The 26975-nt window shown below is 49.3% G+C and overlaps 1 protein-coding gene across 1 annotated transcript in view; it reads right to left on the bottom strand.

Annotated features, from left to right (window-relative positions):
- Positions 1 to 353: 353 nt before the first annotated feature.
- The window catches only part of P3H2 (prolyl 3-hydroxylase 2), a 60412-nt gene continuing 33790 nt past the window's right edge, over positions 354 to 26975 (bottom strand). The window contains exons 2-15 of the mRNA XM_057376609.1: positions 15289 to 15435; positions 14308 to 14497; positions 11469 to 11600; positions 10169 to 10311; positions 8682 to 8771; positions 8182 to 8222; positions 7622 to 7716; positions 4851 to 4978; positions 4322 to 4417; positions 4071 to 4221; positions 3438 to 3555; positions 3231 to 3306; positions 2229 to 2369; positions 354 to 1269 (exon numbers count right to left, since the gene is read on the bottom strand). Of these exons, the coding sequence (XP_057232592.1) occupies positions 1177 to 1269; positions 2229 to 2369; positions 3231 to 3306; positions 3438 to 3555; positions 4071 to 4221; positions 4322 to 4417; positions 4851 to 4978; positions 7622 to 7716; positions 8182 to 8222; positions 8682 to 8771; positions 10169 to 10311; positions 11469 to 11600; positions 14308 to 14497; positions 15289 to 15435 (1641 nt within the window). The 3' untranslated portion in view covers positions 354 to 1176. The remainder of the gene's footprint in view (positions 1270 to 2228; positions 2370 to 3230; positions 3307 to 3437; positions 3556 to 4070; positions 4222 to 4321; positions 4418 to 4850; positions 4979 to 7621; positions 7717 to 8181; positions 8223 to 8681; positions 8772 to 10168; positions 10312 to 11468; positions 11601 to 14307; positions 14498 to 15288; positions 15436 to 26975) is intronic.

The raw sequence follows: 26975 nt of genomic DNA, 5'->3' as shown, positions 1-26975 counted from the left end.
TGGGATCCCTGTGAGGGCTGGGGCTGCAGCGAGGGGCAGGATGCCCTGGGAAGGGTTGGGGATGGCAGCACAGACCTGCAGGAAGGTGCAGCATTCCGAATCCAGCCTTGTATGAAGTGTGGTGCCCGTGGAAGGACATTGCAATGGGTGTCAGCTCTCCAAACTCAACASTGCCCTCCCCTTCCTCCCCRCAGCGTYTCCTGTGCTGAAAAAGGGRAGGGGGTGAAGCATTTACAGAAGARGCACTGGAGCAGGGAAGGGTCTCTGCAGGCAGAGGGGTCTCTGGGGTCTCTGGGCAGTTCTTTGGGGAGCCAGCAGCACMATCTCCTCAGCAGTTTGAGAGGAASGGAGGTGACAGKGGGAGCRGTGCACYCTGACCATCCAACTCCACGGCACTGTGACCTCCTCAGCTGCTTTCCAACTGGGACTTGGCAATTATGGCCACAAACTCTGGGTTCTACCAGCAGCAGACCATGCAAGAAGCTCAAAGGATGCAGTGTGAAGCAGCTTCCTTCATGTTTCTAGGCCATTATCAAGTGAAGGGACTGAACATGAGGGACAGACCATATTTCACCAGAGTCAGCTGCAAATCACAYTCCTTCATGCCCCTGCTCTGCAGCTGATTTCCAAAAGCTCTGCTCAGAATTAATGCCCAAACACCAGCTTTGCATGGCAACAGATATCTCCATTTTGCTAGGACTTTGGTTTTCCTTTGTTTCTTCCCCTGAAAAGCGTATTTCAAATGGTGAGGGTTGGTCATTGCTCCAGTTTTTGTGCTCCAGTTTCCCCTAGCAGCAAGGAGCAGGAAGACCAGTGCATGAGGACACCTGAGGCATTTCTCCAGCAGATGCTAGAGAAGCAGCTATTTTTGGTTGAGACATAAAAATARAAAAAAAAAATAGGTTCTCCAAGAGATAGAGYGAGCCTGAATGAGTCCTGAGAAGTGCTAGAGAAGAACAGGGWATGATGGAAGCAGGGTCAGCCCCACCAGGAGATGCTGGCACAGTGATGAGGGTTCCAGCAAAAACTGTGCTGAACAAAAAAAAAGACACTCCTGAAACTCCACAATCATATTAACCTGTTAATTTATACAGCATCTCTGTACAAAAATAGAAAGGTTCTAATAAGATTAACAATATTAAATAAATATTTAATAGAAAAAGTCTTTGGCCTAGTTCATAGYTCATCCTTTGGGTTGATGTTCATTTCACTGGGTCCTAGATGCTCCTGGTCCAACATTGCAATCACTTCATCTGCCTGGATTCGTTCCTGCAAGAGGGGAAGGGAAGAAATGGAAGAAAATCAGCTGATTCARTGAGGCTCAGGCTGCTGGCAGGACACACAGCAAGGATTTTACCCCCAGTGTAGGTGAGAGGATGGACGAAGTTCCAGGGCAAATTAATCAAATCCCTTTCCACCTCAATACCCAATTCCCTCCTCCCTGCAGGGCTGCARTGGCTGGGGCAGAGCTGATGCTCTTATCACACTCCACTAGCAGTACCACAGCACACCCTTCTCCTATCCCTTCTATTTGAGGCTGATTTCCACCTCCCTGGGCAGGGCTGATCTCCTACCATACAGGCACCAAGCCTGGAGGAACTTCTGCTGGTGCAAAAATACTGAGAGACATTAAAGTACGAGTCTGAAAAGAAGTTTTCCCCAAACCTCACAGCCCACCTGCATCACAAGGCAAAGACATGAGCATCTTGCACTCTCCCTGCATTTAGTTTTGCTTGGTCTTGTATCTTTTATTCTTATAGACCAGAATTGCTACCCAAGGGAGGCAGGGGCTTCTTAAAACAGAATCTGGAAGGTGCCTGGTGAAAGGCATCACAGCCCAGATGTTCCAAGGCATCTTGGGTCCATCTCATCTGTGGCTTTCAGGTTGCCAAAACGCGTATGGGAATTTAGCAGCAGGACTTAGCATAGCACTCAGAGCTGTGGATGGCTCTGGAGGAGCTCCCCATCCATCAGTAGTCAGAAATGGCCAGCCCAGCCCTGCACAGAGCCCTTCCACGCCCTACTCAGCACCCCAGCCCAGTACTGCACCCCACAGGCCCAGGGCAATGGTGCCCAGGAGCAGGGTTGGCAGGAAAAACCTATCCCAGGGCCACCATAGCTGATGCTGAATGGGAATGCTGGTGTGGGGGGCTGTAAAAATAAGATGGCCCTGGTTCCTGTGGGGTGCTGCACCCCCAGCTCCCCTCACACCCTGAAGAAGGACTCACCAGCTCTCTGTACAGAGGGTCCAGGGTGAACCAGAGCGCCACAGCGCAGCGYTGGCCCTTGGTGACCGCCTTCACCCCGTGGGGGTTCTCCCCGCCCGACGAGAAGCTGATCATCCTGCCACACTTGGGCTTGATGGAGGCCTGAGGGGAGACAGCAAAGCCACGGTGGCAAGGAGAGCCTGGGACCTCACTGGGCATCCCTCTGCATCACCCCAGGACCTGGAGAGCTGCTCTGAGGGTCACACAGAGCTCTGTCCATGGCTGGAAAATGTGTGGGGTGAATTGGGAGRGGTGAAGGTTGGTCCATGTGCAGACATCACACAGACAGGACACAGTGCTGTGGAGTCTGTGCAGAACTGCAGGTGACCACTGMGCAAAATGGGGCCATGGTTCACTCCGGGGAGGCCCAGGCTAAGCTGGCACAGCTGTGAACCCCCTCCTTCTTTATTTCTTTCTTTCTTTCTTCTCTTGGCAGAGTCCACAAGAGATACCCTGCAGGACCTCGGGAGCAGTAATGCCAACCAAATCAACCCTCAGGCACTCAGGCAGACACAATCTACCCTCTGCCACCTCCAGAGATCCCAGCACGGTGCCCAGACCTCTGCCCAACCACAGTGTTTCTTAATGGCTCCAAGCAGAGGTGAGGGCTCATGCCTGAGCCATGTCCCTCCCACCGTGACCAAGAGAGCTGGACCAGGCACTGCATCTCCATGGAGGCACCAGTTCAGATCTGACCATGAGATGGGGAGGCAGATCAGCAGTCCCCGAGGCAGGGACATCTGCCAGCCCTGTCTCTGGCTGCACTGGGGCTGGGGAGAACCCCTGATCTGCAGCATTCCTGCTTGGCACGGGCTCTAGGAAGGGAACAGACAGTCTGTGCACCATTTCAGCAGGGTTTGGTCCAGGCTCTTTGCAAGGCAGGAGCCACAGGCTGCCTGGRGAAGCCCAGAGCACTGAGAATGGATGCTGAGGAACAGCTCTGGGCCCACAGCACCCACTCACCGTGACAGTTTTGGCGTCCATCTCGGTGAAAATGAACTCRCCGCCTTCGAAATCCGCGTTCATGTACAGGAGGGCGCTGGGGGAGGAAGCACAAGRGCCACGTAAGGGGAGCTCTGGGGATGTCTCAAGGCTGACCCCACCTTCATTGCTCCAGAGACATGGTGGGGACAGCCAGAGGGACAGAACTCCCTCCCCCTTCCTCCCCACCTGTAATCCCGGAAGGTGTAGGCAGGAGGCTCCTTCCAGCACTCGTTGGCCTCGGGGTCCAAGAGGCAGTTGTCAGCATGGATGGGATGGCTCAGATCGTTCCTCCTCTCCTGCTGGCCTAGGCAGGACCATGTGGAGGGAGGGGGAAGGAGAAGGGGTGGATGAGATGGAAATGCCATACTCTGTGGGGTCTCACCACGGGATGGGAGCCTACCCTGACCCCACTACGGGTGGTGCTCACAGGTGAGAGGAGCAAAGGGATGGCTGGGGAGAAAAGGCAACATCTGAGCACTCAGAGGGTGTGCACAGCTCTGCCTGTTCCTTACTGCAGGGAAGCRAGATGGAGAGCTGGGGGGTGGCGTGGAGAGGAGAAGGGACAGTGAGGGGAGGCAAGAGAAGAGAGAGGAGAAAACAGGAACAGTGGCAGACATGAAAATCAAGAGACATCCCAAAAACGAGATCCTTTGGGACAGCAGTGCCCATCCCGTGCTGCTGAGGGGATGCTGACTCTGCCTCCAGTTTAAACACAAAGCAAAACAGAGCTCCCTGAGCTTGGGACCCCCACTCATAAACCCCCCAGGGAGGGCTGAATCCCCCCTGTTCCCCCACTCCACTGCTGGCCCCACTCCTCACCGGACAGGGCGGTGCGGCACACCAGGTGTGTGTAGGAGAAGTAGAGCGTGGAGTTGAGCTGGAAGTAGGACTGGACGATCCTGCGAGCCTTCTCGCTGATGTCGTAGAACAGGCGGGCACTCTTCAGCGGGACACGGCCCTCGTAGCCATACTGGGCAGGGAGAGGGGCAGGAGGGGTCAGGGTCAGGGGCAGGGGCAGGAGCAGGGTCACACCAGGAGGGAGGGCATGGGACAGGAGGAGGGAGCTGTACCTTGAGGGCTTTGAGGACTGTGGCTCCTTCAAATCTCTCATTGGGGGTGTGGGGGGAGGTTTTGCCCCGGTAACCATCTCCAGCCAACATGATCCCCTGGAAGAGATTAACACGGATGAGGGGAGAACTGGTTCACCAGGAGAGAGGGATCTGTAATGCAAGCACATGGCACCCTCTTCCCAAAAAMCCCAGGGCTGCATTCCCAGGGCCAGGGGGATTGGAGGGAAGGTGCTGCAGCTCTCAGTGAACACAGATTCCCTAAGTGGGAATGTTCAGGCACCCTCAGTCCCTTCCCAGGCTCAGTCAATGGTGAATGAGAAGATCACCAGACCTGTGCATGAGCATCCTCTGGGGCTGTACACAGCACTCTGTGTGGCAGGGCGCTCACARAACAGCCCAGGATGGAGCAGCAGCCCCTGTGCTGTGGGGATGAGCACCCAGCTACTCTCCCAGAGCAAGGCACAAACACAAAGCTCTCCAGATCACACTTTCAGCTGTCACGAGCTCAGCCCAGGCCGCTGCTACTCACGCTGGCCACCCTGTGCAGCTCACGGCACTGCTCCTCTGAGATGACGTTGTCCAGCAGCACTCGCTGCGTGCCGTTCAGCTGCTCCGAGTTGTAGACAAACTTCACGTCGCTGTAGAGAAGAGGGCCCCCTGAGGAGAGACATGAAAGCGTGCTGCTGAACGTGCCCTGGCCTCATTGATGTCTTGTACAGTGACTGCAGGCCAGCTGAAGTCACCCAGGTGAGCTGCAGGCAAAGAGCTCCAGAGCAGAGAGCAGAGTTTGGGCTCAGGTCAGAAACGAGAGACAGGAGCAATGGGAACACATGGAGATGGAATCAGTTTGCTGCAGGAGCATCAGCATTTTGTACCTTCTCAAGAGCTGCCTTGCAAAGGTGGGGACACAGCCTGAAAACACCAGAGCCCAATGGAAACAGGAGGGACATACACAGGGGCTGATCCAGCTCTGCTGCCCAGCTGTCAGCACCATCAGGGCTGTGGGTTCCCACTGCATTTGTGCTGYGTGGATCCTGCTGGTTTGGCACACAGAGCTGCTCTCTGCATCTGCCATCAGCAGGTTTCTGTCTTTACACACAGAGAAAACCTCACATGGTGCTGATCTGCATCACATCACCCTCCAAGAGCAGGGGCAGGGTGGGTGAGCCAGAGCACCCTGAGGACAATCCTCCAGTGAGGCAAAGAACTGCCACAGCTGTCCCTGATACCCCTCACATCCTGCCTCACAGCTGCCTCCCTCTGCCCACAAGCTTTTCAGAGGTTTCAATCCATCCCCATCAAATGTGACTGATCAAAAAACCAGCAAGGCCCCTAAACCACCATCTTCTGAAGCCTCTTCCTCGCATCTCATCAAAGAGAGAAAAGAAAAAAAGTGGTAACAATAAAAGCCTAAACCAGATGTTTCTCCAGGAGAAAAGTGAAATATAKCTAAACTGTGGGGGAAATGATCTGTTTGCACAGACAGGCAGTGAAAYAGAGGAAACAGAGCCAAAGAGTTCCTCTCACCATGTGGCACAAAGAAACTTCCTGTGATACCACTTCTATAATTTTTACTTTTCCCTTCTATTGAGGCACACTGTGTGTTTTTGGAAGGTCTCCTTAGCMTATGGATGACACACAACCCCCACAGAGCCCTGTCATGAGCCCACAGCTTTATTTCYCAAGAGTTAGGTTTCTTGGAATGGAGAAGATGGGACATTTCTGATGTTCACTGTGCGGATTTTGCTGCTTGATAACTGCACGTATTGCAAACGCAGCTGGATCAGAAACAGGACTCTCAAATCCAAACTGCTGGCAGGCTCCAGCTCGGGGCTGAGTGTTCCAGCTCATGGATGTTGCTCTTCCCAGCCACAGGCACTTGAGGGATGACTGAAAGGCTTCACTCACCACTTGCACCATTTCTTCTGCTCCTCACAGGGAATTAGTGAGGGTGCCCCTGTGCCATGGACATGGAACCCTTGTCCCACACCCACAGTGTGCTCCCACCTGCCTCTGCCTCCTCTAAACACCAGCAAAGAGCCCTGATTCCTGCATCTGTGCTCTGTGAAAAACACCCCAAAGAAATTGAGCAATTCCTTGGATTTTTGGGAGTGAAGGAATTGGCAGGAAGGAGAAAGGGGGGAAGGGTAGAAGTAGAGAAGAGTACAAAATTAAAATAGACTTTTTTCTTTTGGCCTTTTCTTTTTCTAAGTAAAGAGAGAGAAAGAATAAAAGCCAACAGAGAAAGGCAGCAGCTGGATGGACAAAAATCCCATTTTCTTTCTGAATGGYTTCAGTTTTCTCTGTAAACAAAAACATTCCACAAGTAAACCAGAATAAGAGCACAGAAAGGAATAAAAACAGAAGGAAGGACTCTGAAATTACTCTGTTATAGATGGCAAACAGGCCAACAAATATAATTCAACCAGCTCTTGGCTTAAGCAAAATCTTTGGGATCCTCCTGTGATGTTTGCCTATTTTATGTATGGCTAGAGAAGGGATAACAATACTCTGAGCACAACACTGGGCAGCTGGACACAACTTGGGCTAGGGGAAGCWATGAAATTCCCCAAAAAGTGCTACCACCCATTGGATTACAGGGAGGTTTAATTGCCTGCTGCTGTGGAGCTGGCTCACCAGAGACAAGAGACACCTCCTGGCTTGAGACCCTGTTGTTTTGCAGCAAGGACTCTGCTTTGGTGCTTGGCTACAATATTGTTTTTCAAAATCATTAAGGGGAAAAATCCTGTCATTAGTGGATGTTATGGTATTTTCTGTGGTTGCYGAAAATGTGCTGAAATCAGTTGAAATGTCTGCTGACAGGCTTGTAAACAAGTGATTTCATGTGAGCTAAGTCATGAAATCATAAGCCTGTCTGCAGAGAGAAGTGGCTGCTGATATGGTGTGATCCAGCACATTTAGCAAAGCTTCCAGCACCCATCCTTCTGCAGCCTGGACAACACTTGATCCTTAAAGCAGCTGGGGAAAAACTCCTGTTTGCTGGTATCACTTTCCCCACAGTGAGGAGGACCCAGGTTCCCAGCTCCACACCTCAGGGCTCCCTCCTGAGCAGCTCAGCAGGTGGGAAAAACAAATCCAAGGGCAAAGCAGTGCCCTGGGATCCACAGACCCAGAAATGCTGTGGCAGCACTCAACATTTCGCTGTCTCTTAAACAAAAYTTGAACTCCCTTAAATAGGAGTGGCTCTCATTGCTCAGTGGCCAGCTTGTGCAGTCTGAAGTCTCTAGCAATAGGGAAAAAAAAATCCCAATTTTGCTGAAACATCTTCATCAGACTTACCCTCCTTCAGCTCTCGATCTGGCTTTGGCATGGGTTTCTTTGTCAGGGACAGCCGGGGCCCATCCTCTGGYTCACTGCTGATACTCGAGGGGACACTGAGGAGCAAGAGGGAAGAGGAACATCATGACTTTGRCCACAAAGTTCCTGGACTTGCACTTTGCACCCTTTGGAAGCCACAAAAACTCCAAGCAAATCAGTACTTTGTACAAATGTCACACAAGCTGAAGCCCTCACCCTGTCCCATGGCAAACATTGCTTTTCTGGTAACAGGAGAAACAGTTTCCACCAGCRAAGCACAGACACGGACAAATCTGACATCACCACTGCCCCATCAATCAAGCTCCCTCCAGATCATTGGTTTTGAGGCACTCAGCTAAAGTAAGGTCCTTTGTGGGAGTGTTTGCAATGGTAAGGGGCAAAGGGCTCTAATTSCACCATGATGGTGTGCTGGGTGGATGGGCAGTTCCCCTGAGTGKCAGGTTCATACCCCATCATGAGCACATCCCCTTGATCCCATTGTGGGATGGGGGAAGCTGCAGCTCGGGGTGATTGTGGCTCACCTGTGCTCGTCCTGGCGGGCGCCGTACCTGTTCCAGTAGTTCTGTGGGCAAAGGGAGAGSATAAAATTCCTAATTCAGTGCTGCAGCCAAAGCCAGGCATTACCCGCTCTGCCTGGCTCCTGGGGACACCAGCCACCCCACATAACTTTGGGCAACAGCCTGAGGTCACAGATTGAAAATGTGAACCCAAAGAGGCACAGTGTGATGAGTTCCTAGCAAGCCCAGCTTGCCCAGCCTTCTGTCCCTCACCCCATCCCCACGGCAGTGCCTGAGRCTCAGACACCACAGCAGCAGAGCTGGACAAGGCTGTCTGTGCCTCTCCTTCACCCCAGAAATGCCTCCTTTGCTCTGCCCATCACTATTTTCCCATGGGGAACAAACCAAGCCAAGAGCCAGCTCCTGAGGCACCTCCACAGGACTGGCTTTATGGGAGAGGGCAGGGGGCAGTGATCCTACAGCTGTGAGCTCCTGAAGGGGCTGGAAGGACACCSAGGCATTACCGGCTCCGTGTAGGCGTATCCCAGACCGGCCGCAGCCACCTGCAGGAGATGGGATTCCAGCTTGTGGCGCCGCAGCAGCCTCCTTGCTTCCTGGAAAGACAAGGAAAACATGAGCAATTGCACATGGAAAGCTTCTGCAAGGCAGTGGCAATGCCCCTCWGCTTCAGAGGGGTTTGGTTTTCACGCAATGAAGACTCCTGTGGGGTGAGGGATGCTCGGAGCAGCCCCAGCCCCAAGGCTGAACCACTCCATGCATGGCAAAAAGTGTTCAGCAACTCCTTTGGGGGGCTGGATCCCCAAAACACATGTCCATAGCTGGCAGAAATGGCTGAGCACCTTGGAGAGGCTCCAAATATCGGGGCAAAAGGCAGTCAGAGATGGCCCAGGTGCAGGACAGGGGCAGGGGCAGGCTGGAGGGGCAGGGACCCTGGCTGGGCTGTGCCTCAGTTCCCCACATGGAGCCCATGGGCTGGCCCTGGGATGCACTCAGAGTGCTTGGATGGGGACCACACAGCATGGCCAGCTGGAAACTGTCCATCAGAGGACTTTATTTTGAATGAAAAATTTGTCAACAAAATACTATGACTTCTCCTAGAAAATYACTTTGCAAAGCAAAAATCAATTCATTTTTTACAGAAAACTTCAAAACACTGTAAACAATTACATGTTTTTGTCAACTTTGGGTTTTTTCCTAGATCCATTTTGTGAGGTAAAACTACAATTATTCTGGTTTGCCTTTTTATCATTTCACTTTTATTTTTCAKTGCTTCCACCTTGATTTGCCTGGAAGCCAAGGAATTCCCAAAGGAGTGGAAAAAACAGTTCCTGCCAACACTCTGCTTATGGTGCAAGGGGAATGRGCAGGGCTGTGGTGGGATGGGAGGAAGTTCTGCACTTTGAGGAAGGCAGCCCAGGGCCACAGATAAAGGCTGCCCAGAGCAGAGAGGAAGCCTGTCCTGCTGGGTGATGGAACACACACTGTTTGGTTTTTTGACCCCAGCCTAACTCTGGGACAGCAAAGCTATTCTCTGCAGACCAGGCTGAGCCCTGAACTCCAAGCCAAGAGCCTTGAGAGCAATGCTGAGATCTCAGCCTCCCCTGGGAAAATATTTTTCATCCCTCCCTGAAGAGACGCTGCCCTTTGCTCAGTGTTTCACTGCACTGCCTCTCTGCGTGTCCTCTGGAGCTCTGGACAAGAGGAGGGTTCACACCTGCCTGGTCATTGCCCTCCCTGCTCTTGCTCAGGCTCTCCTAATCTGAAATCCCCTTTTAAAGCASACCCTGCCCTCCAGCTTCTCCCCCAGAGCAGTGACTCTGAACCTGCACCCTGAACATCACCACCTCAGCAYCTCCAGCGAGCCCAGCACTTCCACTGCTCTTCTCAAAGTGCTCCCACCGGGGGAAAGCTGCCAAGCTGCTTTTATTTCCAGCAGATGCTTTTGTTAAAATGTCCCAACCAAGAGCTCTCAGGAGTCACTGTCTCTCACCTTTCTGGGTTTGATGGTGGCTGGATCCAGCGTGCCTTCCAAGAGACCCTCGTAATAAGCTGCGTTCTCCAGGACATCATCATCGTCGGGGTGGAAGAGCAGGTAGGACTTGGCACACTCCAGGGCTTTGACATGGTCACCGACTGGGGGACAACACAACAGTGGTCAGGGGGGCACAGGGGGGACTCTGCAGTGAGGGAGGCACAGCTTGAGCTCCCCAGCACTTCACAAGGCTCTTCTGACTGCACTTTGTCTTAACTCCATTTCAGCAGCAAGGAGACTGAGGCACAGACACAAAACTTTTCTGCCATCGTGCCCAGATCCAAACTGCATATCCAAATTTGGGATCCAAACTGCTTCTGACTGAACAGGCAGGGTGTGGATATTGCCTAGCATCAAACTGCTTCTCATCTGTGCAGCATCTCTCAGGGCCCAGGGGGGTTTTACCCACCACATTAAACCTCTAACTGGGCAGAGGAATGAAGAAGCCTGTGAAGACACCACACATGAAATGCTGCTGACTCCTCCTGCTTTCTTCCCATTGTGTTGATGAATGAAGAATCATTATGTCTGAGCAGAAATTTYGACCCTCAAGCAGTCTGTCCTTTTCAGGAAAGAGTTCTTTGCAGAAGCCAGAGAGAGCAGATTTCTGCGGATTCCTATTTTCTTTTATGTAACAGAACATAATAAAATAGTACACAGAGACACACAACTGGCATTATTTTTTAGCACTGCCGATTCCTGATGTTTTGTCATGCTCCAGCTTCTACAGCTTTATTGTGAGCCTTAAAATATTTGGTAATTAGCAAAAATTTGCATCTTGGGATAAGCTTAAGCTAACTTATACATCTGTTTTGTATTAATATAGAAAACGTACCAGTTCATTTAAGAAAATATTAAACATATAAATCCCTAGAATCTTGATGTCAAAAGGCAAATGAAAAGACCCTAAAAAAGCATGATTTATTTAAAGAATAGTAATATTTAAGCTAAAGGTTGGGCTTTTAAAATCTAATGACCTAAATGATGATCTAAATAATCATCTAAATTATGATCTATATTTAAACTGATGATCTAAAAACACCTTCACGAAAACAACTTCATCATATTTCAGTCATCCTAACTTTTGAAGAGACAATTTCCAGTGATGTCCTTCCCACCTCTTTCACACCACACCTCAGCATCACAGTAGTGTGAACAGCAGAGGGAAATAGCCTTACTCCCACAAGGAACAATTCAAACTGGAACAAAAGGAGCAGAACTCAGCAGGTRCTGTGAGGAGCAGCACAAGAGCCTTTACCTCGGTAGTAGGCAAACTGCAGATAGTCATAGTGGAGGGGAAGGAAATTTTCGATGGGYGAGATGCGGCCCGAACGCGTGGCGAGCTCTCGGACACAGTCGTGTTTGCAGAGCAGCACCTGCATGTAGTGATCTGCCAAGRAAACAGGGAGAAGGTGAGAAGGAGCTCATCTCAGAGCTGAGAAGGATGGTGRTGGTGCTGAAACAAGGACAGACCGAGGCTAAAACAGCTGAGCTGAAGGATGTGCATCTCACACGGCTCTGGTCCAGCAGGTGACGGCACTGGAGAAACAGCTCAGGCTCCTCCCCAAAGCCAATGGAGAATTGCAGTCACATTTTTGCCCCMTTTGAGAAACGCCTTCCTCCTTCTGTCAACTGTAGAGGGAGCTTGAACACCTCTTTTGCGTGGCCGGAGCTGTGCTTTCTGCCCAGGGATGCTGCAGCTGGCAGGTGGCACCTCAACCCCGAGAGACAAACCCACAGGGCAAGCAGAGATGTGGAGACAAGGTGGCCACATGTGCTGCCGCATGAAATCCATCTCCAGACTCCCTTCCTTCAGCTCACCTTTAATCCTCTCCTTTCTGCAGCGAGAGAGCTCCTGTGAGGGCATGGGCAGGTTTAGCTAAGAGAGGTTGATCTGAAAGCTCTGAGGTGCAAATAGGACAGCAGAAATCCCCATGTTTGCTGCCTCTCAAACGTGGGGTACCTCCCAGGGAATCACAAGCACATGGTAAACATCTGYCATTAACAAAGTTTCTTAATTGGTGAGAGCCCACAGTACAGGCATAGTACCAGCTGTGCAATTTCAAAGCCAACACTGACATCTGATTCCATTTTGGAGCCTTTGCTGCAATGTCCTTACCAATCTACTTTGCTTGTTCTGTCTCTGCACACAATTAAAAACCTTATGGAACAAACACAGGCTTGAAAATAACCCTGTGCTCAGCTACCAAAGCATTTCTTAGAGCTGCCATAAAAACCGCCTGAGGAATTTGCAATGAAATCAAGTGGAAACTCAGAATTGTTTCTGAGCCCATTTGCTCCTGACAGGGAGTCTGAGTAGTTATCTGACTTAACACGTACATCCAGGGTACTACATTCAGAAAAGCAAGAAGGGAAAGGACATAAAACATAGAGCTGTAATTCAAACCTGTGTAAGCATCCTATATCTGAAATAATCAATCCATCAATGAGAAGCATTTCTTTTTCATGGTTCTGTCAAAGTGCCCTAGAAACKGGCCATATAGACTGGAATCAATTCACTGAAATGCATCTGTCCCTGTGGGGACATGGTGAAAGTGTTTCAACCCCAAGCAGCAGCACAGCAAATCAGTTTGGGATTGAAAGGAGAAATGAGTCTTGAAGAAACCTGAATTCTCTTTTCTTGGTGTATTAAGTGTTGCCACTCTCTGTTGAAACATCTGGGCCTGAGTGCCCTGGACCAGGGGTGAACTTTGAATTATCCTGTCCTGGAAGGAACCAGCTCACTCCCTTCAGAAAAGCAGCTGTATCACATATCCTATTTCCTTCCACGTGCCCTCAGCTCTCTGTTTTGTCGGGTACTGAATGCTCCAGGGGTTTGGAGTTGYTATTCCAGGCAGCCCTGGCCAAGCCACGGCTCCTGCAGAGCCCATCCTGTCCCTCCCAGGGGATGTCCTGGCTCGAGCAGCACCACACCACMACCCTGTCTGTGCCCAGGATRGTCCTGCCCTGAAACACCTYTGCTCYCTGGGCTGCACTCGACTCTCACAGCACAGGAACAGCTTGTCCTGCTTGAAGAGCAGCAGGTTTCAGTGAGAAGGATGCTGGGTTTGCTCTGCAGGCTGCTCTCTTGGTGTGGCCCCCAATATCCTCCTGGTCAAGGCTCTAAAATCAGGCCTGGTCAGCTGACAGCCAYGCTGGTACCAAGTCAGCCCTTCCAACATTTCTATTTTTCGCATGGCTAAACAAACCCAGCAAAGGCAGCTTCCCATCCGGTATGCTGGTGGTTTCTCCTCTTGGTTGTTTCAATTAGATTTCCTGTCTCGACACAAACAGAATTATGCAAACCCAAAAAGCAGTCTGCATCTGAGCGAAGTATTTTCCACACAAGAAGCAAGATTCCAGGGCTTGATGTGACTCCAAGGCCATAAGCAAGATAAATAAGATTTCTGTCACCAAACAARCCTTAATTTATTGCTCTTCCTTCCCTTACGACTAATTAAATATAATCTCATTTCTACTGAGAATGAACTGTTTTAATCCCCTCTGGCTCAGAGCCACACATGCAAATCTGAAGATTACACAGCAATGTTCAATCCTCTCCAGAGATTTCAGTCAAGATCATAATTAGCTGGGCCTCCACTAATGACAAATCCATCCTTTTGGATGGGGAGAAAATCCACATTACGAGCCTTTTTGGCAACTTTCCTGGCCACCTGGAGCATGGCCAAGAGGACTCTGCTGCTCTCTTCATATGGTTTCAGAAAGAGAAAACATAAACAAAGACCAGCAATGTCTGGATTCCAGGAAGGTGTGCGAGACTCTGTACAGGGCAAACGGAAGCAGTTCACGATAAAGCACCTAAACTTCCAGCTCTAACAGAAAGCTGCAAATGCTCCACACATCTGGAAAAATGCAATTCTTCTAGCCCAGCTTCCATTCAGCACCAAAATGAGGTGTTCTAGTTCACTGTCCTCTGAGTTTGCACCTTCTGGGCTCCCACGTGCCTCCTGCAGCGTTACTCACCAGCAACAGAGACAGAAGGGGAGACACTGCACCAAATCCAAAGGCCMAAACTCAGTAATTAAAAACATTTCAGGGCCAAAGGTCAGAGCTCTCTAAATGCAAAAGGATCTCACCTGCAATAGCTTCRTAGAGACCAGCCTTGTAATCCAGGTACTCGTGCTCCTCAAATCTCTGCGGTCCCTCGCACATGATCTGGCAATCCTCATCCTCGGAGTAGTATCCCTTCAAGGCACGCTCCAAAAATTCAATGGCCAGCTCGTACTCCTCCTTGTCGTAGTGCCTCACCCCAGCACTGTAATCCTCCTGCAGAGGAGCAGGCAGAACACAAACCATGGGCACAGCATCCTGCCCTCGCCACCCCCAAGGAAGGGACAGGGACAGGGACAGGACAATCACCCCAAACACCAACCAGATATAACTGCTTGTACCAAACCATGTTAGCCATCAATGGACTTTGGAACATAATAAACCTACCGAAATGCTCTTCTGAACTTCTCCATACTTAGGGAATCCTCAGTGCCATTCCTAGATTATGCATTACATTTAAAAAAATGCCTTTTTTTTTGTTTGTTTTTTGTTTTTACCCTCTCACCAAACAACTGAATGCCAAGGGAACAGATTGGCCCTGACCTAGGAGGATCTGTCCTAGAATGGCCCCTAATGAGCACCTCCATTAATTACACCAAACAGCCACTCCTGGTTCCTCGAGTCTTGTGAAATTGGGAAGTTGGGGTGGCCCTGGCATTTGTCTTGGGCTTTTGCTTTGGGGAGGTGGGAAAATCTGACACTCTCCTGCCTGCTACCCAACACCCTCACCAGCACAGCCACTCCAGTGTGTGTTCCCTGCTCAGGTGGGAGAACTCAGCTCAGAGGAAACACACAGGAGCCAGGATCTGTCAGGGTGGCATTCATCAAAGCTGTTCATGAGAAGCAAGGAGCAGGCTTGCCTTAAGACAAAATKCTGGAAGGGAGAGTTTGTTTTGCTGTATTGGTAAGAATCTCCCAATTCATAAATTAATCTCTCTATGCCTTCTAAATCTCTCCTCTCCAGACTGCCTGATATTTAATCTGGGCACTCTTCAGCTCAGACTCACCATGTGCTGCCTGGCCTCCCGGTCAATCAAGCTGACCTTCCCTGCCGTGCTCTTGTAGTTCTCAAGGTCCTGCTGTATCTCCATGTGCTCAGGGTTGGCCATGAAGAAGGTGTGAGCTGCGTTTGCTGCCTCCTCCAGCTTGTTCAGCTGTAACCAAGGTAAGAAAGACCAAGTGAGGCTGGTGATGCAGGAAGATGAACACAGCAGCTTGTGCTGCATCCTCTGACACCCTTTTGACACCACTGGACTGGGAAATGCTGGGCTGACCAAGGAAAACCTGAATGCAGAGCCTAAAGGAAACAGCTGAATTGAGAGGAAAGCCCCATGTAAGTGAAATGGAAAGAGCTGGAGCTCCTGAGAGCCAGACCAGGCCTCTGAAACGTGGTCTGGTGGTGATGGATCCAGCCTGATTTCCAGCAGCACATCCTCTCAACTCRGCTCCTCCAACCCCCTGCACCATCCCAGGTGGAAAGATRCCCTCATGAGATATGRGATGGAGAGAGGAGAGGAAARCAGCTGCTGAGTGCTCTCCCTAAAAGCCTTGGAGGCTGAGCTATGTCCAGGCTGAGGGCATCTCCTTGGAGATGGGGACCATTTATTCAGCTCAGGTGTGTACAGCTGCAAAAGGCCAGACACTGCTGATAGTGGCAGAGCTACAAAGAGAAGTCTATTTTGGTATATCMATTTATTTTGGGTTTAGAGACTCAGAACTGAGACCAGACATTAGTTTCACCCAGGAGAAAGCCTCATAAACAAACACACACAACAGTTAGTGCTAAACMCATCCACAGCAGCTGCTGAGAGCATGGGGAGCAGAACAGATGTTCAGGTGAACATCTGCATGAGCCAGCAGGACAGAAGTCACTAATGCAGCTGCCTCCGAAAGAAAGCAACAGTCCTGAGTACCAGCAAGCTGCAGCCAGGTCCCCAGGACACATCTGCAGCCTGGCCCAGGGCTGCCAGCCAGGACCAGGCTAAAGCCAGCCCTGGCTAGGCTGTGTCCAAGTGTTCTCCTGACAGAAAAACCCACACCAAGCCCTGTGCCACTGCACAAACCTGCACAGGCACTCAGCAGGCAAATCCCCCCAGCAGAATGAGAGACCTGCAGGGCTCCACACCCTGCCAGCCTGCAGGGCAGACAGGCTCCAGGGCACAGCTAGCCCAAGAAGAACCCAGGAATATCCCCAAAAGGGAGGAGAGAGCCATGGCATCCCAGCCTGTGCTCCCCAGGTCTGCACACCAAAGCACAGCTGTGCTGCAGTGCCCACAGAAACGCAAAAAATTTGCCTTGTGTAAACTTCAGAAGTTTTTGAGGATTATCTCAGTACTGACAGCRTGTGCAGAAAAGCCAGATTTTACTGCAAAAACAACATCTATTCCAGTCTTAATTTGGAGTTTTCCAAAGGACACCGCTCTCCATAATAACCCCTTGGCTTTCCAGCAGGCATGAAAAATGACAGTAAGAAATTTTTATCTGGGACAGCACATAAAATAACAAAACCCCTTCAGTGTAGAAGTAATTTTTTTTTTTAAAAGAGACATTCCTATTCAGAAACATATGTTCCATTTTAAAATAGATCATTTCAACATAATCCCACTCTGGAAAAGTTCACTGCAGCTGGACACCATCAGGTATGGGATAAAGGACTGACCAGAGCATCTCACAGTGGGAATTCTCAGGTCCTGATGAGTGTTTGTGGCAATGCTACTGCAGTTGGACAGTTGAGATGGAACAAGAGGTTTGCTGGAGATGCACRAGTTGCTGACCTGACCCAGAGGACTCCCAAGAAGCCACTATTTGAGCTGATTGGGGGAATTCTGTTCCTTCACACCACACCACAGATTTCTATTCATGAAAAGGACCCTGTCTGTGCAGATTTAAGAGGGGCTGAAGGCATCTCAGCAGAGGAAGTGGTCCCTCAASACACAACCTGCAACAGTCTGTTGTGGGATGTTCTTTCTCCCCTTAGTTCTAGCTCCKCTTCAGGAAGCTGTCAAAAACTGTCACAGATCCCAGGATGGGCTTAGTTCTTCTGGATAACAGCCACCCCTGATTTCTAGACAACAGAAAATCCCTTTCAAACAAGGCTCACACTGTGTCTAGCCCTGCTGGCTCTTCACAGCAGAGTTGACCTTWGGAGTTTGCTAAGTGGACTCAAAGCACAACATTTCAACTCAACGCTTTTCAATTTATCATGTCCCACATTCGCCTTAGAAGCATTCAAGTAACACAAAGAAGCCAACAGCTGCTAAGTTTGGGGGAGTTTTTTAAGTGGGTGAGTGTATATAAAAGCRAAATTCCTAACTGGTAAGACACGTTCAGAGTCGAGCTCTGACATTCGTTATGAAACACTCTGGGTAAACTTTTGCCAAAACACTCTGAATTCTCAAGGAGCAGGATATTTTGGTGCTTAAAGGTCTGGGCTGGGACTCAGGACACCTGGACTCAGTTCCTGGCCCTGTCACAATCTCACTGTGCAGCCATTGGAAAAAACAAATTTTGTTTTCTTTGTGCTTGATTTTCCATTGTTTTTAACTAGTAACAATAAAAATAATAGCATTTCTCCCACAGAGTAGTAATTTTGTTTATTTGGATGGCAGGCAACTTGGGGGCCATAAGCATGTGCAAGCACGTAACACAAGGAGATTTAGATCTTTGTACAACAACTGCTGCATGAAAATCAACAAGGAAAAAATGACAAATGCAGACTCACAACCTCAGTATGTGCTCTAAGGTCTGCTTGCTCACCCCACTGGAATGAGATCGCTGGACTGTTGCTGCAGYTTTGCACCAAATCCTGTGTATTTCAGCCAGAGAAGACACGTGAAATCAGAGCATCAGCACTGAGAGAGCCCTGGGAACACCCTGCCCTGTCCTTTTGGACTTTAACATGTCAACAGCTAGAGCTGAGAAAGGGGAAAACTCAACACAGAAGTGCTGCTGGGTTCTGATGCTGGAAGGTGTTTATTTTCCTCACTGAGATTTAGGAGTGGTTCATTTCGCAGAAAAACAGGAAAAAATATTTTAAGGAGCAGAACCTCAGATGAAAGAATTTCAGCAAACTGCAAATGCTCGGGTTCACTCCCATGTGGGACAGCACTGCTGGCCTGGGCTTCAGTGGGATTGTGGCTTCCAGCCTGCAGTGGTGGATTGGATTAGGAAGGCTGCTCTAACTGGAGCATTGTGCAGGAATAAACAGGCTGGATGAAGGACCTGGARTGAGCATCTTGAGCGTCACTAAACAACTGAGCCCAATTCTCACTGATAACCATTGAGAAAATCCCTTATAGAGCCTTCATGGTGGCACACAGCGTAACACTAAGAGGACCTCAGTAGCTCATTGTCATTCTGGTAGCTGCCAAGATAAGCTTAAGGAACAAACTGTCTCACTGAAACACCTCTAACTTGTKGCTTGACTTTACTCCCACTTTGGCTGCTCTGTCCCTCCAAGAGACAAACGAATTCTGAGCAAAGCCCCTCCTGTGCCAGACACTCAGCAAGCTGGCACAACCCCCTGATCCCTTCCCTGGGGGAAAGGCCTGACAGCAGAACCATGGCATTGGCTACAATGACCCCAAACTCGCAGCCCTTTGAGTTTGCTCTCTGGAGCTCGGCAGTGGGGACAAGAGGGTGGAACAGGAGGGTGCCAGGTCTGTGAGATGAACAATGCACAGCTTTACAGTCAGCTCATGCAGCCAGGGCTGCCCTCCCACCACCTCTCTGCTCGTGTTCAACAYTGACACCCTGCAGTTTATGGGGTGCAGCAGCTGTAGACAGAGCAACTGTGGGTGCTCAGCTGATCCCAGCTCACCCTGARCTTTTCATGGCAAAAGCAACAATGAAAGAGGTGCATAAGTCACAGGATTTTAGAGAGGATATAAACAAAGCAATACCAATTCTGACTGCCTGAGCCAAGGGGTCACAGGTACAATATAATAAAGACCACAGACTAATTTTCATATTGAGTTCCCCTTGCATTGAATATARTATCAGATATTGGCAGCTGTCATGCATTCTGTGTCACTGTCCTCATTCAACTTACTTCTAGATCAAGATACCTTCATCACATATAACATAGTTTGAATTAAAACTTTTTTTTTTTTTTTGGAGGGGAAGAGAAGTAAGGTTTATCTACTGGAAATTTTTTTTTTGGAGGGGAAGAGAAGTAAGGTTTATCTACTGGAAAATACGTCAGACCCTTCACCATTGCTTGCCTATGCCAGGACTGGACCTACCTGCACATAACCTCAGTTAATTGCAGAGTGCACGAGCTTGGCATGGAGCTCATGAGGAAAAATTTCAAACCATTCAGCTGACCTAGAAACCAAAGCCTCCAACCTCGCAGACAATCCCTGGTTTGCTGAACAGATAATGTTTTTCTAAACTTTTCCATAGCTCCACTGCTCCTGTGTTGTATTGAAGGCTTAGCACGCTGGGCTCTGCAGAGCAAAGAGGCTCTGGAGCCTGCAAGCACAACAAGGGAAATAAAAGGTTCAGTGTCATGAAGGATTAATCTCGYTGTGTCTGTGCAGAGCTTACTGCCCATGGAGTAAGAGCAAGCAGCRGTGAGATGGCTATAAATAGCATGTGACCTCGCCTCAACTATTTTATTATTGCAAATCAGAGAAAGAAATCCTCCAGAGAAGTTAATCAGGAGTTTTTGCCTCTGCTGATGGGTCACACATTCACAGAAWGGTGTTTGAGCTGTTTGCAGCCCCYCATGGCACCTGCTGGCCCCACAGAATCACCAAAATCAGAGAGCAAGGCAGAAAAGGACCTCAGCCAAGTGCAGGAATCAGGTACCAAGAGCCAAAGGTGCGAGGCAGCCTCCAGGCTCAGAATCGCACCATCCCCTCCCTCCAAACCTTTTAYCAATTTCTTGTCCTCCAACTCAAGATAAACAGGGCTGGCTCCCATCCCTGCTGCTCCTGTGATGGGGGCAGTAATGATGTATTTCTGGAGGCTTCACATGTATCTTTTCAGAGGTCTTTTTCATTTTCAAAGTGAAGGCGATCTCCAGCCTGTTTGGACAGTTCCTCTYAGGCCACCCCAGTCTGTCATGTGCCACTCCCTGCCAAGCACTCTGCTAGACCCAAATGCAAAACAGAATAAATTTGGAGAATTGGCACAGGGAAAATCTCTCATGAGAAAGGAAATTTAGAAAGGATTTGGGAGTTATGGGTATTCCAACAAGCAATTCTCAGTACACAAACATATGTGTATTGGAAGGTGCATGGTCAAAAGAGCTGACTACATGATGAATTGTTCTCCAGAAAGCAGGAGATACTTAAATTTAAACCCAAACTGAACACGTCACTTCAATATTCTTCATGGAAAAAATTATTTCAATTGAGACAGAAATCACATTTCTTAACGAACTTCTCACTTTGAGCCATGTTTGCATTATTTTACATAAGTGTAAATGAGTCCATGCTGAGCAGACTGACTGGATAACCCTATCAGAAAAGGCCATTTTGCATTGAGAAAGCAAATTAGATTGACCCTTACATTCTCCCTTCCTTCCCTCTCTGACAYGTTCCTCCTGAGCTGTTCCCAGGCATGTAAGAATGAAGATTTCCACACGTTTCTGGCTGTGCATTTTATGCTTCAGCACACTCTTGTGTAACAAATCCTGCACAAGGAGCAGGGCATTACTCAGAGCAAAACCACTTCCCAGCGGGAACRACCCATCCCAAATAAATCTCCAACACACTGAAGCATTGCAGGATTCATCTGCAGAGCAAGCAGTGGSAAATGTGTTTGTGTTTACTGAACCTTCGATCTGAGTGATTGTGAAACACTCTCTGAGCCRTATTTTGTGCTGTGTAGACACTCCATTCTAACATACTCTGAGAGCAGCTAAGTTGTGTGTGAAACAGTATTTTCAGTGAGGGAAAAGTGGGATGTATTCAGCCCTCGGGAATGAGTGCAGATGGTTACCCATGAAGCTCTTACACCCCAGAGTTTTCCTTGGTCAGGCCGAACATTTAGTATCAAATGCTTGATACTAAAAGCTGGACAGTATAAAACCAACCAGGCTTTCCACAGCAGATTTTTTTCTTGCATGTCCTTTCCCATTGTTATAACAACCCTGTGGCAGCCTGAGTCATTGCTCACCTGGAAAAGAATCAAAGATTAGCCCGGGCATTTTAAGCTAATGAAATCGAGCAGCTGGGAACAAGCAGGATGTGACTATCCCCTCCTCAGGGACCACCAGCACTCCTGTAGGTCACTGCCTGTTAGACAAATAATGAGCWTTCATCTGAATCACTGACTGATAGCAGAGAGGCAGGCAATCCCCAGAATCATGGAAATACCTGGGAGATGAAAGGTGAATCTTACTGAACCCATTGACAAGGAGGGAGGGAGTCCTTTGCTGTCAGGGAATGAAGATTGCATGCTTTTAGGGGAAAATCACAACAAAACCAACTTGGCAGGCAGTTAAAAGCAGCTTTGCAGTTTAGATGTGAATTTTCACCGAGCATCCTGCCTCCCTGGACATTGCAGCTAATCAAACTGCAAAGACTGGTAACTGGGTCAGACTCCTAACCCAGCCGTCCCCACACCGATATCTTTATGGAAATAATTACTAAAACACTTAAGAAAAACACAACAGAAAAATCTGAGACAAGCAGAAAAATCCTTACAGCAGAAACTTTCCTCCCTTTCCACGCTTTAGCAATGGCTCAGCACCTCTCAGAAGAGTCAGACATGATGAGCTGTTGAATGCCCTTTGGGAGCCAAAGTTTCCTGTGCAAATGCATTTGCTTGTCTGCTGCTGCTTAACAACATCCAAACAGCGATGTGTGTCCCTAGAACACACCCAGTGCAGAAGACACACGGTTTTCCATGATCAGCCTGGAGCCAGGAAGCCACACTGACCTGGTGATAAATTATTCTAAGTTTTTTTGCAGTCCTTTTGGGACATAAATGGAATTTTGTCTATGGGCTTAAAGCCTGTGCCAGTCCCAAGACTGCCTCCCGACCTTTCCCTTGAGTGACAGAAAAATCCTTGATGAAGAAGGTGCTGACTGACCCAGCCAGTGACCATGGTCAGTTTATGGCACCAAAGCTTTAGCTGGAAAAGCAGAGTGCAGAGCCCTGAGGGTGGGCTRCAAACAGAACTGTGCTATCTGAGGGAAAGGTTATCTCTCCCTGCCCTGAGCTGTGATGGGGCAGCAAAGGGACACACAAACAAGCCATAAATTTCAAGGAGAAAACAGACTCACAGCGTATCTGCACTGCCCCCTCACCCCAAGYACCTGACAATCTTCAGGGAAATGGTTTTAGTTCACAGTGTTTCTTGAATACCTGTTCCAGGGTTCAACTCAYAAACCAGTGGATTATGACTCAGAGCTGCTGAATTAATGGAAACCATCATGATGGTGATGGACACTAGGCCAGCACAGATCTGATTAAATAAAGCATCAGGTCACCATTCCAGTTCAAGCATTCTGCAAAGTTGACCAACCACATCCAACTCCGACCATCTTGAGGGGAATGGACTCACACCAAGGGGAAGCAAACTCAGTTGATGCCTGAGCTGGGTTTGGAGAAAACTGCCATATTTGAAAAGAAATTTCTGTGCTGATTCACAACTACAGGGCCAGCACCAAGGCACTGCACTGGAAATAAAGTTTGCAGAGAAGGGGAGAAAGTGTAAGGAGGAAAGTGAAAGTGAAAATACATCCATAATTCTGGTTGGTCTGAAAAGCAAAGGAGAGGTTTTTCCAGGGACACCGCTGGTATGGGATTCCAAGCTCAGTCCAAAGGTTCAGGAATCCCAGGAATCTTCCCCCAGCAGTGGCCAGGGGTGGACACATGTGGGCAAGGTGTAAGGACASGGCAGGTACACACGCACTTCATGCACTGCCACGTTCAGTTTACCCAGCMCTGCTGAAGAAACGTGCCTTTCATTTGGAGAGGATGTAATTCTACCCTTGCAAATGCTGCTCTTACCCTGCTCCGGCTCCCCCAGCTTTGATGAGCGCTGTTGCTAATTTGAGAGAGGAATTGCTGGCTTTGAGAGAAGAACACCAGTCCCCAGAATGACACCTCTGACAGCCCAGGGACACTGCAGGGAGAAGTTGAGGCTCTTGGTGCAGCTCCAGAGGCTCCTGTGGGGTTCAGCAGGGCAGGTTTGGCTCGTGCTGCAGCCAGCAAGGCCACATACCACGGGGACAATTGCCTCCATACATGACACACACACACCGCAAAGCTCAGCTGGATTTGCTGCTTCTGAAATGAAAACACTTTGCTTGCTTTCCCCAGCCTTGGCTTGGTAATCATTACTAAACACTTATCAGCTAGACAGCCTTCATTTCCTGAGAGCCTGGACCTAATTACACCAGGAAACATGCCGCTTTTTCTTCAGGCTCTGGGAAATGCTGGTTTCTGARCCCTTYTACAATAAAGTTTAACTYTGCTCTGATTAGTAGAGGGTAGGGRAAAACACAGCCAGATCTCAAGAGGCAGACGCAGTTATCATTCACAGAGATGCCCTGGCTTCACTCGACATCATTAATAATAACAACAAAATGCCACAGATATTTCACCTCCCCTCCCTCCCTTATTAATCTCAGCTGAACCCTGCGAGGCCCCTGCAAAGAGGTATCACTTTCCCTGAATTGCAGGTAAGGAGCCTGGTGTCTCACAGCAAATCAGAACCAGATTTTGGGGCTGCCGGCTCCTCACGCCGTTCCTGGAAGGACTGAAAGGAGCCCTCACGGCTCCATCCCGTTATCAGGACATTTGATCCAGCAGCAATGAAGGAGCCTTTGCCAAATGTGCGGCACACGGAGTGCTTTCAAACCCCTCCTTTGTGCCACGGGCCCGCTGGGATATTGGGTTACAACTGCCCCCTTGTAACAGAGCCCGAGTATCGCCCCCAAATCAAACTGTTGGCTAATTAGTGTATAAAAAACGCCCTACAAATGCACAGTAATGGAGTTAGAGAGCCATTAGCAGCAAATCACAAGATCACAAGATCACTTTTACCCCGGGAGCTGCTGCCCATCCCGGAGAGCTGCCAGATATCACATCCAGTGGGAGCAACCTATGGCAAACCTGCTTGGAGAAAAAAAAGGGAAGAGACCTGAGCTAAAGGGGTGTGCTTCCTCTGGCTGAGGCTTCCAGGCAYTCTCACTAACCCTATTATCCTGGCTTGCTAAAGAACCCACAGAAAGGCAGAGCAGAGCTGTGGGTCCTCCCAGCGGGACAGTTTTCCCTTCACAAGAATTAGCAGAATGACACTGGTGGGATGTGTCAGCTCCCAGTTTGACCASTTCACACGTGGCCAAAGGAGTGAGTGGCCCAAGAGGAAGTGGGCACATGTCTGTCCTGGAGAAGAGCCCAGAGATGAGCGCTCTGAAAAGGGCTGGGCACTGGCACATCCCACATTTCCAGCTCTGGGTGCTCTGGTGCGCACCTTCACAGAGCTGGAAATGACACATAGTCCACTGTCCTGGGGAACAGCAGCCCACAGAGTGGGCCTTTTTCTGCACAGATCCCTATGCTGGGGGCAGAGACGGGTAGAGCCAGATGGGATGGCACTGAATCACGTACAGGGCTAAGCTCTGACACCCTTGTGGCTCTGCTTGGTGGAAAACCTGGGCAGACACAGTCCCCCACAACCTTTTTCACATCAGGGGCTCAAAAGTGTCCGTGGTGATGGATGACCTTCACTGGTGTCCTACCCAAGCATGGCTCCTCAGTTTCTCAGCTCTCAACCAGCACCAGGATCCAACACCCCAAAGGACACAGATGTCACTYGAGGCACAACTCAGGTGTTTGTTCCATCACTGCTCTGCCTGCCTGAGATGGAGCACACAGCTGCACAGAGAGCCCCACCAGGCCTGCGGGATGACCCTTGGGAGCCGGACAGGAACACCAGCAGCAGGACAGCAGGGTGGTGTGTCCCACCCGTGGGGATCCCCCTGAACACGGGCTGTTGTCACTCACACCTCACTGACCCCCTGTGCCTGCTCTTTGGGGCAAAGCTGTGCTCACCAAAACAAGATCTCTGCCCTCGCTGAGGACACAGCTGAAGTCGAGCTCCTGTCAGAAGGGTTTTCCAAGCACWGGGTTCTGCTGTCAATTGCTGGCTCTAAATCACTGGGAATTCTGTCAGGCATTAAGAACCCCCATGAYTCAGTTTCCCTGTTAAACAGAGCACAAACCTTTTGGCCCTGACTGCAGGGAGGCTGAATGACAGCATTTAAATACCTCAGACAGCATGTCAGGGCTTAAGACATTGCAARATTTTTCTGTTGATCTGAAAATTATGCGCTGGACTCCTGCAAGAGCTCACTCAGTCCTCATAAGTGGCTCTTTGTCACCGTTCCCATCCACACCCTGGTTCCTCTTTGAAAGGCAAATACCATAAAAKGCTGTTTATAGAGACTGACATCTAGAAAAGTCAAATAGGGTCAGGCTCTCCATGGCTTTGCTGCCCTGAGCTGTGGCCAGGGGCTGGCTTCCTGCTCCCCCTGTGATTGCAGGGAACACTGACCCGTTTGTCTGAGGAGCCTCCGCCACGGGTGGGTGTCTCCTGCCCCTCTGCAAAGGAACATTTCATCTCCAGTGGAACCGGCTAAGACGGAAAACGTGGATGATGCCAAGATTAAGAAAGAGAATTAGGGAAACAGCAAGCGTCCCTAATCAATCATGCTTGGACAGTGAGGGTTTTATGTGCACAAAGACTTCACTTAAATTCTTTTTTGCATTTGTCCACAAGGAAGAATAAAAAATACAGTGGCTGAGGAAATTGCCAGATGTTGATTCACCCTTTTGCTTTCTGCAAATGTTTCCATTTTGTTGAAAACCCAATCGGCAAACTCAGGAACCCTTAAAAAAATTCTTTATTTAGAAAATAAAACCTGCAAGCAGCAGGTTCCCATTCCAATGGGAACATCAGCCATGGATGAAGGCACTCTGCCATCTAGCAGATTTCATGACACTTTTTCCTGGCCTGCAGCAGCAGAACCGAACCAGTCTCTCTCTCACTGGTACCAACTGTGGCTTTCCCTGGCACACAGAAGAGAATACTTAAAGAAACAAATATGTCAGTGCAGGGATTTTTAAAAGAAAATACAGCTAAGTATTTTAACAAAACTTCTGGCAAGGATGCTGATCATCATCCGGTTCACAAAGTTCCTTTTACTTGGTTAAACAATCCAGGGTGACAACTGAGAGAGGCAGAGAGGGAAAGTCACAGAGGGCAGCGAGGCTGGCAGGATGTAATGACACCCTATGGGACTCACCCCAAATCCGTGAGTGGAGACTACAAACCCTGAGAAATCCCATCASAACCAGTGAGGAGGATCTGCCACCATGTACCTCTAACAACAGCTCAGAGCATCCCGGGCTGCAGAGCACAGGAGCTGCAGCACTTCCCAACACTTCTGCACTGAACACAGATTTACAGCCAACTATTGATGGATTAAATAGGGTGAGGACTAAGTCACAAGTCTATTGCTACATTTACTCAGCCTCTGGCATGTGCACCTCACCATAATACCGCATCTAATTTTGGTTTTGTTTTTAAAAAGAATCACTTTGGACTTAGTTTCTACAAAATCCTTCTGTTTGACTTGCTGCACAACAGCTGTTCATTTCAAGAAGCTGTTGGAAAARCATTCATCTGCTCCCAGATCAGACTACTGTTAAAAAAGACTACTGTTAAAAA

This window comes from Malurus melanocephalus, unplaced genomic scaffold, assembly GCF_030028575.1.
Source record: "Malurus melanocephalus ecotype Western Australia unplaced genomic scaffold, MMel_1.1 scaffold_284, whole genome shotgun sequence".
Lineage (NCBI taxonomy): Eukaryota > Metazoa > Chordata > Aves > Passeriformes > Maluridae > Malurus > Malurus melanocephalus.
The sequence above is the reverse complement of the archived record's forward strand: the minus strand, read 5'-3'. Positions and strand labels throughout refer to the sequence as shown.